Source organism: Cyrtonyx montezumae, unplaced genomic scaffold (assembly GCF_038088225.1).
Source record: "Cyrtonyx montezumae isolate F1298 unplaced genomic scaffold, pur_monq_1.0 scaffold_8, whole genome shotgun sequence".
Taxonomy (NCBI): Eukaryota; Metazoa; Chordata; class Aves; order Galliformes; family Odontophoridae; genus Cyrtonyx; species Cyrtonyx montezumae.
In genome coordinates, this window is record NW_027072089.1 from 59,594,380 (window position 1) to 59,605,596 (window position 11,217).

Here is an 11,217-nt window from a genome sequence, read left to right on the forward strand (position 1 = left end):
TCTCTCTCTCCCTCTCCCTTTCTGCTCCTCTCCCTTTCTCTCTCTCTCTCTATTAACCCTCGCCTCTTCCGTCCCTCCCAATGCCCTTCCCCTCCCGGTTGGATTTCTGACCGCTCGATTTATTTTCCCTTGTATTTTGGGGAGGGGGGGTGGGGGGGGGGGGAGGGAGGGTGGTTGTTATTTATTTATTTATTTATGTTTCCCCTTGTTTGTTTTTATTCTGTGCTGGTGTGCATGAGGGGGAGCATATAACAATTCCGATTCTCTACATAACTGCACAGAGCCAACTGGGGCGAGAGAGAGAGAGAAGAGAGAGAGAGAAAAAAAAAAAAGAGGGGAGGGAGAGACAGAGAGGGAGGGCGGGAGAGAGGGAGAGCACGAAAGCAGCGCCGGGAGCAGCGGCAGCAGCAGGGCCGGTCACCCTCGCCCCCTCCCTGCTCCTGTGCTCGCCAGCGCAAGCCATGTCCTATCCTCAGGGTTACCTCTACCAGCCTCCCGGCTCGCTGGCTCTGTACTCCTGCCCGGCGTACGGGGCGTCGGCGCTGGCGGCCCCCAGGAGCGAGGAGCTGGCCAGATCTTCGTCGGGCTCGGCGTTCAGCCCTTACCCGGGATCGGCAGCTTTCACCGCCCAGGCGGCGGCTACAGGCTTCACCAGCCCGCTCCAGTATTCCACAGACCCCGCCACGGGATTCCCCTCCTACATGGTAACTACCGAAGAGAAACCCCTCTCCTTCTTCATTAGCATCCGCATTCTCATCCTCCTCATCATCTTCAGCCTCTCTCCTCACGCACTCACCATCACTCCCCGACACGGCCGCCCGGAGGCCCCGCTCCGCCGCCGCCGCCTCCGCTCCGCCAGCGCCGCCCCGCAGTCCGCTCTCGCCCGGGGCCGCCGGAGCGGAGCGGGGCCGGGGCCGCCTCAATACGCACCTCGGCCGAGCGCGGGGCCGGCGGGGGCCTGGGAGTGGGGCTCGCGGAGCCGCGCAGTCGGATCTTTCGCTCAGTCGGGCTCGGTGCTTCCATTCCCCCCCCTTTCTCTCTCGTTGTTTCTTTTTTTTTTTCTTTTTTTTTCTCCCCCCTCTATTTTCGCTGTGGTAGGATAAAGGAGGATTTCTTTTTTCCCTCTTTCTCCCCCCCTTTCCCCCCCCCTCCTTTTTTTTTTTCCTCCTCTCTTTTTAAGTCGCTGTTCCGAGGCGCTGTGGGCTTTATCCCCGTGTGGTTTGATTTACTTTTCGGCGTGTTTTGTGCTAATGGTTTAACTGGATTTTAGGAATGAAAAGGAGCATCTGTTTGCGATCTGGGAGCTCCGCTTAAGCCCAAGATGGTTGTGGTGGCCGCAGTTTCGGATTTCACTTTCTTCTTATTAGTTAAAAGGAGCGTTTGCAATCGCGTGTGTGTGTTATGCGCATAAACTATATAAATAAAACCGTAAACTACGTACATTAGCTGCAGGGCTAGATGGCCGTAGAGTTTTATAAACACGCAGAGAGGGTCGGGAGCGGAGCTCGCCCGCATACACAAAGCCCCGCACCCGGAATCTCAGCCTGGAGCCGCCACGGCGATGTGAGGAGCGGGCGGCAACGGGGCAACCTCTCGCTTTCTGCTCACAAAACGTGGGGCACCGTGCTCTTTTCGGGGAGGTGAGAGGGAGCTGAGGACCGCGCTTGTTTTTCCCGTCGGCTGGAAGTTGCAGCGGGTTGGGAGTTGTGCGGGAGATCGGGTGCTGCTCTGCCCGCCCGTCGCCGTTCCGCGGGGTTCGGGGCTGTGCGGGAAGTTAACGAGTTCCTCCGCGATATCTTTAACTTTTCTCGCATTATGCAGCCTTAAATAAGCGCAATTTGAACGTTAAAGGGCGAATTAAAATGCTAATTACATCGCATTTGAACAATTCGAAACGGTGCATATCTTCTGATTTGCAAATTGGATTTGCAATGCATTAGTGCAGTGAATTGCTAAGTGGCGGCTTTGTTGTATTTTCTATGGCAAAAAAGGAAACATCTTTTGAACCTTTGAGAGAAATGTAGGTATCAAGACGTTACCTGTAGGGCCTTTAAAATGTCTGCGCGGTTCAAACCCGGTACTGGGAAATATTCAATTACGTGGAGACGAAATTAATCAGAAAGATTAAAACATCGCTGATTTTAAGCGCGTGTGGCGGAGGGGGGAGGGGGGTGGTGGTGGGGGGGAGTCCTATCTTAACGCCTTTGGGTGCCACTTTACCCCTCATAGAATATGGATGCAAGACACCGTCCCGGGGAAATACAAACGTAACCGCCGATCTCGCCTTGACAACTCCCTAATGGCTCTCAGCAGTAACAAATTGCCATCCCCACCGTTTTGTTCTGTCCAGGGCTCCCCTTACGACGCCCATACGACGGGGATGACCGGGGCCATCAGCTACCACCCGTACGGCAGCCCTGCCTACCCCTACCAGCTCAACGACCCCGCGTATAGGAAGAATGCCACCCGCGACGCCACGGCCACGCTGAAGGCCTGGCTGCAGGAGCACCGCAAGAACCCCTACCCCACCAAGGGGGAGAAGATCATGCTGGCCATCATCACCAAGATGACCCTCACCCAGGTCTCCACCTGGTTCGCCAACGCCCGCCGCCGTCTTAAGAAGGAGAATAAGATGACTTGGGCCCCGCGGAACAAGAGCGAGGACGAGGACGACGATGACGGCGACGGGGTGAGGAGTAAGGAGGAGAGCCCCGACAAGATACCCGAGAGCAACGAGACCTCCGCCGAGGACGAAGGTGGGCGCGGGGGGGAACGAGGGCGCCCCGAGGGCGGCGGATTGGCCTCGGGAGCGGGCGGCGGGGACCCTAAAGCGGGGACCCTAAAGCGTCCCGTTGCCCCGGGGAGGGCCGGGGGCGGGGGAGGGCCGCCGGCCCGGGGAGACGGGTGACCCTGCATAGGAAGGTGATGACACGGCGAGGCCGCGGCGGCCTCCCCCTCCGACTGTGCCTCATTCTGTGCCCCCGACCCCGCAGGGATCAGCTTGCAAGTGGATTCGCTGACGGACCACTCGTGCTCTGCCGAGTCGGACGGCGAGAAGCTGCCGGGACGGGCCGGCGACCCCCTCTGCGAGTCGGGCTCCGAGTGCAAGGACAAGTACGAGGACATCGAGGAGGAAGAGGAGGATGAGGACGACGACGAGGAGGACATCGAGGAGGACGACGGCGGCGGCGGGGAGCGCGACCCTCCGGCCAAGCCAGCCACCTCCTCGCCGCTGGCCGCCGTGGAGGCCCCTCTGCTCGGCCACCCGCACGCCGACGCCGCCCGCAGCGCCAGCAAGGCGGCGCTGGGCGGCCGCGCCTCCCCCGGCCCCCCGACGCCGGCCAGCAAGCCCAAGCTCTGGTCGCTGGCCGAAATCGCCACCTCGGACCTCAAGAGCCAGAACCTGGGCCAAGGCTGCCCGCCGGCGGCGTTGGCCTCGGCCACCCCCGCCTCCGCCCCGCACAGCGCTGCCTACTCGCCCTCCTCCCTCCTGGGGAGGCATATTTATTACACCTCACCTTTTTATAGCAATTACACAAACTATGGGAACTTTAACGCTCTCCAAAGCCAGGGGATCCTGAGATACAACTCGGCGGCAGTGGCTTCGAACGAGGGACTCAGTCAGACTGTCCTAAATGCCAGCTCTGTCCACAAGCAGAGCAGTGACTCTTTGAAAACGATCACTAACCAGCTAGAACAACATTACAGGCCCTCTAGTTATGACTCTAAGAAAGGTAGGTGCCTTATTTTTACCGCTTTCCTCCTCCTGCCCCCTCGCCCCCCACCCCCCCCTCCCTGTCCACTGTCAATTCCCCATACGCTGTGAATACTTTGGACAAAACACTGCACGCGGCCATCGCTGCCAGCGGCCGAGAGCTGAAGATGGGCAGCAGCGTAATCCGGGGATTAAAATTGCATGTCCCCGGCGTAATAGTACCTGCGATGTAAATGACGACTTTTAGATCACTCTTGCAAGCTGCAGACACAGCTTTTCATGCTATTTTAAAAAGGAAAAGTAAATACAAAGACATCCAAAGACCAAGGGTGTCGTTAGAGTCAGTATTATTATTTATTCTTCTTATTTCTTATTATTATTATCGACAGGCTAGTTTTGCTCTCTTTGTTGACAGTATTCTCACAGTTTCTGCAGCTTTGGGTTTGGGTAATTCCTAACCTTGGACATAAAATTTTGTGGAGCGTGACATTTTTAGCTCGTGGGTTTTTGTTTTTTCCTTTTTATAAAAAAAGTTTTATGCTAATACTAGTGTCATCTTATCCTAATGCGTTTAAACGTGTAGGTGTGTAATACTCGAGACGAGGGCAGAGATGGAATATGGCCCGGTCTTTTAAAGGACTCAGCTCTGACTTCTGCATGAGTGAGCGCTGGGCCGTGCGTGGTGTATAATCTGGTTAGCTGGCTGTGTCCTGTGACTAACTGACGGTTATATTTTGACAGATCCCACTGACGTCTGCACAGTAGGAGTACAACCATACCTATAGAAGTACAATCACACAGCAATGCAAGTAAGTGAGAGCGTTTTCTATTACACTGATCATTTGGCACCAGGTCTAAGACAGTGCGCAGATCGAGACTTGCTTAGTGTTAATTTCTTGCTTCATTACATGAGGCTCTGATTACAGAGTAAGACACTCTTTTCTGCTATTTTTAAGCCTCTCATTACAGCTTTTCTTTCTCGTGTTTGTCTTCATTTTAAAGTCAGGTTAGACTTCCTTCACCTCGTGTACTCTTTGCTTGTGGGAGGCAAACCCATAAGGACTATTTAAATGCTATGAAAAGCGAGCTTGAAAGAATATTTTTGAAGGTATTGTTCAGAAACAAAGTTCTCGTGCTCACGTGGCAGCGCTGCAATGGCACATTTTAAGTGAGATTTCACACTTTGATCGTATAATTGAAGTAAGGAAGGGTGATTATCAGAGATTCACATGCCTTTTAGAAGGGTGTGTTGCCTGTGACTTGCCCCTTGCCTGGCTATCAATGCCACTCGTAATACCTCCATTACCTAGGGCTAAACAAACAAACAAAAAAATCACCTTGTCGGTACTTCTTCCAATTTACTTTATTTATTTATTTATTTATTTTGTTAGGAAGAAATAAAAATAAAAATAGACAAGTAAGAGTTTTGCCTTACTTCCATCATTTTTCGAGTTTAACGGTGTCAGTGTGTAATTGAAGGATTTTTGGATGATCTGATTTTTCCTTGGTCCACAGGTAGGTGTCACAATTGCTTTGAAAAAAGTCAGCAAGCCATCATCTCTCCCTGAGCTAATATATATAACAAATCTCTAAATCCGGATCACATCTTGTGCCACTGTATAAAAGAAGACCACAGAGCACTATTAAATCTTCAGACTCTAATTATTAAACCAGAATTTTGTTGGACATAATGTGAGTTTGCTGGTATAGTATAGTTTCCCCAATGTACGTGTGACTTTTGAAAAGAGATCTGTTTTTCTCAGGATATCTCAAATTGATCACTTCATTGCCACGGTATATATTCGATAGGTGTGATAGGATTTATTGTAAAATTTATTTGTAAAAGATGTATACAGTAGAGATAATAAAGATGTGATTGGAGAACTTGAGTCCTTACAAAGTGGAAACAAATTTGATATTTATTTTTGTAACGATATAAAGCTTCTAGTAATTTATGCAAGTTGTATTGCAATGGAATCTGAACTTTTTGTAAATAAATTTTGCCTGGTTTTTATTTGAAACGTTGATGGTTATACAATCTTTGGTTGTTTAACGAGAATTCTTTACTAATTTATATCTCTAATTGTAAATAAAAACAGATTAGTCTGCAACAATATGGTGTTTTTCGTTCATTTCCCCCAAAGTAGTAATCTATTATCCAGAAAATGACGAAAGTTGTAATTTCACTGGTGCAGCTTAAAATGAGACCATAAAATGAGTAAGCAATTTAAATATGTTGCGAAGATATGCTCTGCATAAATTAATTCATTCTGGGTCGTTCTGTTCTACTGAAGCCTTAAATGCACACATGTGTGCAAATACATATTTATATACATGCATGCAAATGTGTAGAGAGAGCAATGTGAATGCATGCATGTTTCTCATAAACTACGTTGGGTGTGAGGTAGCTCTTTATTAATGTTCTTTACATCCAACATTTCTAGGGAAAACAAAACGGAATTATATTCAACTGCAGTATATTTCTAATTTTTGTTTCTGCTTCTAGCTAAAACGTGCAAGCACAGAAGCATGAAGAGAAAGAGTCTGATTCCTGTTTTTAATGATTTTTTTCCTTTTTTCCTTGCATCTTTAATTTGATAGTCATAGAAGAAATCCACCTCGATTGAACTCATAAAATCAGCTAACTAATCATTTTAATTTTCAGTAAAATAATGGGAATCCTCATATAATATAATTTCAGAAAAGAAACGAACAATCATTTATTTTCCCCAAAAGATAAATTAAGTGAATATAGCTTACGGTTATAAAACAAGAATAATAGCTTCTTAGATTGCCCTTTAATCAATCATACACTTATTTTTCAAGAGGCTCATCTATTTTATTCCGTGATTAATAATCTTCCAGCGTGAGAGCATTATTAGATCCCAGCAGGGGAGATCCTGAATGCTTTTAGCTGCTTTGGAATGGTCAGTTGGGGTTCATTATGGTCTGATATTGAACAATTTATAAAATCTTGTCTAAACATCTGCCAGCTCAGATAGGCCGATGTGTCTGAAGATGGGAAATTGCTGGACCAGTTGATATTGACAAACGGATCTCTCTCCAGTGGCTTTTTGTTCACTGAAAATTAGTGGCCTCTTGCTCAGGTCTTGTTAGAAAGGGCATTTGAAAGTGATCTTAGATACTTCAGGCATCAGCCTAGGGAATGTTAACTGGATAAAGAGCCGTGCTAGGCTGGAGTCGGGAAATACGTTGCGATTATATTAAACAGGAGGAAAAAGGCGTTGTGTTCTTAAATGCATGTACATAATCCCCCTGATCTATCTCCCCCGGCCCCCTCCGTCATATTTTACCCCTATAAAGCTGTCTACATGATTGAGAAAATGCATGTGTTTTTCAGCTGATAGGGCAGAAATTAATATTTTAATTCTGGGAAACTCTGGGATCCATCTAGCTAAATATAAAACACCGAAGATCTGTGCAGCTGGAGGCCTGCTCATCTTCTTGTGTTGTTGAGCAACGCTTCTCTTCTCCTAAACATCCTGGTTCTCATTGAGGTAACGTGTCGTTCTGTCTGTGAGCAGAGCGTAGCACAATTAGGTAGAGGCTAAAGAGCAGTTCGGTTTTTCCCTCCAATTTAGCGTGTGATGTAAATGCGAGTAACGACTAAAATCATCCTCAGGAGTGCCTTTTCTGTTCTGTTTGGGGAGAATTCACAGAGGAACTGTTTAAGTTTGGGGGACGCCTGAACTTTCTTTTCCTTGCTCTCCCTCCTGTTCCATCCACCCCCACCACCCACGTTTTCTGTTCCAGGTCTCTGTCGGACACAACGTGAACATTTCAATTGGTAAAAACCAAAAGCTGTGGCAGAGATTAAAAAAGGCTAACGACATTCCTTTGATGTTTATACGCCCGAAGACTTATAAAAGATTTCCATAATTTACCCACCCTTGCTAGTATTTAGACCTGGATTTCTTTCTGGAAAGAAAAGTAGAAAGACTTGGAAAACTCGCTTTTAAATATTCACTCTGTATGTTAAACCCAGTGGACTTCTCTCCTCCCCCGAGAAATTCACGAGTGGCTCAGAAATGCAGATGGGCGACACCCAAACGATTTGGCAAATAAACTTCTTTTTAAAAACAGAAATTAATGGGCGAGGAGCGCATATTCGGCGTCATTTGAGATTTAATAATCGAAATTGAAAGCAGGAGGAAAGCGGAGCCCTGTTGGATCGTTGGCACGAGCAGTACGATTATTTCAGGATAACGAGGAAGAGGCGTGAGCGATAAAATACATCACTTTGCGTACAGTTTATTTCATAACGATGCTAATCACTCCGCCGGGATTAAAACCTCACACCCCTGTCTATATCTGCTCCCACTTCGCCCCCCTTTCCTCCCCTCGTTTTGAAGCGGGAGAGACAAACGCTCCCCTCCGCGGGGCCAGAGGTTTCATTAGAGCTGATTTATTGAAATTCAGCCTTTAATCTCAGGTGGGATCCCCGAGGAATCAGCGCTGTCGCCAAATAGGAAGAGGGCAGCTTTCCACCTCGCACTTCCTGGGCTGCGCTCTGCTTCTCTCCCTGCGAATGTCAACATTTGTTCTCAATAAGAGAGTTATTGTTTCAGGAAAGCTGCTCACCAACTGCCTGCCAGAGCGGAAAAAAGCGTCACCCACCTTTGTCTGACGGGCGGTGGGGGGAAGGGACGGGGACAGAGCGCAGTAAGCAGCGGACGGACAGACGGACGTGGGAACTGCTCCTGGACACGAGCTCCGGCCGGAGGGGAGAGAGCTAATGGGAGTTAACCGAGGGCAAAGTTAATAGAAAGCTCAGCGATAACAATAACGATAATAAAACAGTTACGACAAATAAAAAGGGAACCTTCCCCAAAGTCCTTTCTCGGAGGAGGAGTCGAGCTTTTTAGTGGGAGGACGGTTTCCAGGTGAAGAAGCGAGCCGCAATTTGCAGCGCCCGACCTGGCTGAACTCTCCGCTAACGGCCCCGCACTGGCTGTGCCCAACCTCGAGGATAAGGGAGATAAAAAAAAAAAAAAAAAAAAAGAAAGAAAGTGGAGAGAGAGAGAAAAAAAAGAGAAGATCCCAATCCTCTTGCCATTGGAAGTTTCTGCCTCTGCCACGTGTTACATCTCACTTAAAGGCAGTTCAGAGTCACCGCTCCGCTGAGAACCCGTGGCGGGGATGTAATCAATACCGGAAGGATTTTATTGCTTATTGAGTTTTGGAAAAGAAAGGGAAAGGGATGAGAGAGAGAGAGAGACGGAATTTACACTAGGTCGATACGTTGCTTTCTGCTTTCAGCACATGCCGGTGTTTGGGCAAGCTTCTCACGATCCCCTTAGCTGAAAAGAGCCTTTGGAGTGTAGGAATTGAATAACAGCGGTAAAAGAGATTGGTAATAACAGTAGCTCTGCACATGAAATAAAATGAAATTCACCCCTTTGTTTTTAATCCGTTAACTAATAACTCAGTTATGCTCCTGGCTTCTAAAGAATTAAAAAGGAAGCAGCAAAGAAGAAAAAAGAAAAGTTCGGAAACAAAGGGATCCTCGGTGCATATTCAAAGCACCCGTGCATCTAATCCCCAATTACTACGCGGTGACTTCGAAGCAGAGTCTTTATGAACATCGCGGAGGGCAAGTGCAGCCGGCGGGGAACGTCGGGGCTGCGACCCAGGGCAGTGCTACCTGCGGGCACCCCGCCCGAGGGGGCAGAGGGACCCCCGCCTCCAGCCGAGGGGAATGCCGGTATTTCACATCCAATCCTGGCCAAGCACGCTGTTTCCCCGTAGGAAAGCAAGAGACGGAGGTACAGGGAGGGGGCAGGCACCGTGCGGCCCCTGAGCCGCGCCCTTCATCTGACTCCAGTAGGAATTTACGGACCTGAAGGGCAGACGCTGGGCCAACCGGGCCCGTATGGCCTCGAAAGGCAGCGCAGAGCCGGCAGCGTCGCTTCTTCTCTGTCTGCGACCGGGGATCTCAAAATAGCTAACATTAGGGAGGAAAAAGAATTCTGCGAGCTCTCCTCACGGATACCGTCGTTGCTCGGGCTTTTAAAAATCGTTCAGGAAAAGAAAAAAAAAAATAAGATAATAAGTATGTGCATTTTTATAGGGAGATAAATTGACAATTTATTGTGTATAACTTCTGATCAATTATTAATCGTTAGTGTCAACAACAGGGTTATAATTACCTTCGGTTATTTAAAGGAATATTTATTTTTTCGCCTCTCTGATCTGGTAATTAGTTAATACTCTGGAGTAATGAATTCAAAGCTGATTTGATAATGATTGAGGCAGTTTTTCCCCCTCTCTTTTGGCAGCTCCTATAGCGCGGGGTGTGTGGGGGGGTCGCGCGTCTCCCCCCTGTTTGCAGAAGAGTCCACGCAAAGGCAAATCGAGGTGCGGTTCACTTTTCAGACCATAAGTAACGATTCTGGGAGGAAAAGGGCGAAATGACAAACAAATAGAGCGCAGCTGGGATGAATAAGGCTGATCAAAGTTAGCGGGGGCCAGCACTCCTCGCAGCCGCAGCAGGTCTAAGTCCCATAAAGGTGCCAGCAACCCTTACCTCTCTCCCTGAGATCAAGGGAGAGGGTGAGCGGGGCATTTTAACCCCCTGACATCTTCTCGCGAGTGGAGGAGGGAAGAAAAAAATATTTTAACAGGAAAAAAAAAAAAAAAGAAGAGGTTAAGGAAAGCAGGGGGGTATGTTTTGTGAGAGTTCTTAATGCTTTCACGCTCACCTAGGCAAGGGAATAGGGTGGGGGGAGATCCACCTGGAGCCCGCACAGACCCCACGTATTATGCGCTGGGCTGGCTGCTCTCCTCGGAGTGAGGGAAGCATATCGTTGCGCGCTTAAATGCTCAGCCCTGGGGATGGGAAAGCGAGAAATTATGATTATTTTCTTTCTTTCTTTCTTTCTTTCTTTCTTTCTTTCTTTCTTTCTTTCTTTCTTTCTTTCTTTTTCCCCCCTCCTTGCTGGAGCTCCATCACGAAGGGCAGTCCTCAGGGACCGCGGCTGTGCCTGGCTCCCAGGTACGGGGCGTGGGTAGCCCCTCCCTCGGGTTTGGGAACCGGCAGCCAAGAGCGAGTGCCCCCCCGACCACCTCGCCCGACACGCGTGGGGTGCTGAGCCGAGAAAGGAGCTGCACCGATCCCCTGCCGCCTTTCACTTTGCTTTCCAGTCTTCCACCTAATACAGACGAGATCTCAGAGCCAAAAAGCACTTTTCGTTTTTAGCGCGGTGAGGTTCATTTTGCGGCAGATCTGCGTAAGGTAGAATGCGTGCATCTAATAAACATAATAGGTGTAAGCCGTATATATAAAATATTTCCGCCGTGCAGCAAAAGTGCAGTGGGAATTGAAGTTCGAGGTGCAAGTTCTACAATTAATTCATCCTGACAGGTTTGACATCGCCCGGCTCCCTTTTTCCTGCAACTGTCCGCAAATGAATGCCGCTTCCAGAGTGTATGTTTTAATTTGTCACATCAAGGCAATAAAAGGCAGCAATATATACTTAAGC

The 11,217-nt window shown here is 48.6% G+C and overlaps 1 protein-coding gene across 1 annotated transcript; it reads left to right on the forward strand.

Moving 5' to 3' along the window:
* The first annotated feature begins 220 nt into the window (after positions 1–220).
* IRX2 (iroquois homeobox 2) lies at positions 221–5,829 on the forward strand. The gene is made up of 5 exons (XM_065752573.1): positions 221–704; positions 2,351–2,756; positions 2,994–3,734; positions 4,457–4,524; positions 5,231–5,829. The coding sequence occupies exons 1-4, from the start codon at positions 462–464 to the stop codon at positions 4,498–4,500; spliced, it is 1,434 nt and encodes a 477-aa protein (XP_065608645.1). The 5' UTR covers positions 221–461; the 3' UTR covers positions 4,501–4,524; positions 5,231–5,829.
* Positions 5,830–11,217: the final 5,388 nt, after the last annotated feature.

Excerpts from the sequence above, each read along its gene's own strand:
- IRX2 (XM_065752573.1), top strand. The coding sequence starts at position 462 with ATGTCCTATCCTCAGGGTTACCTCTACCAGCCTCCCGGCTCGCTGGCT. Across the intron at positions 705-2,350 it reads CGGGATTCCCCTCCTACATG|GGCTCCCCTTACGACGCCCA; the intron begins GTAACTACCGAA and ends TGTTCTGTCCAG. Across the intron at positions 3,735-4,456 it reads TAGTTATGACTCTAAGAAAG|ATCCCACTGACGTCTGCACA; the intron begins GTAGGTGCCTTA and ends ATATTTTGACAG.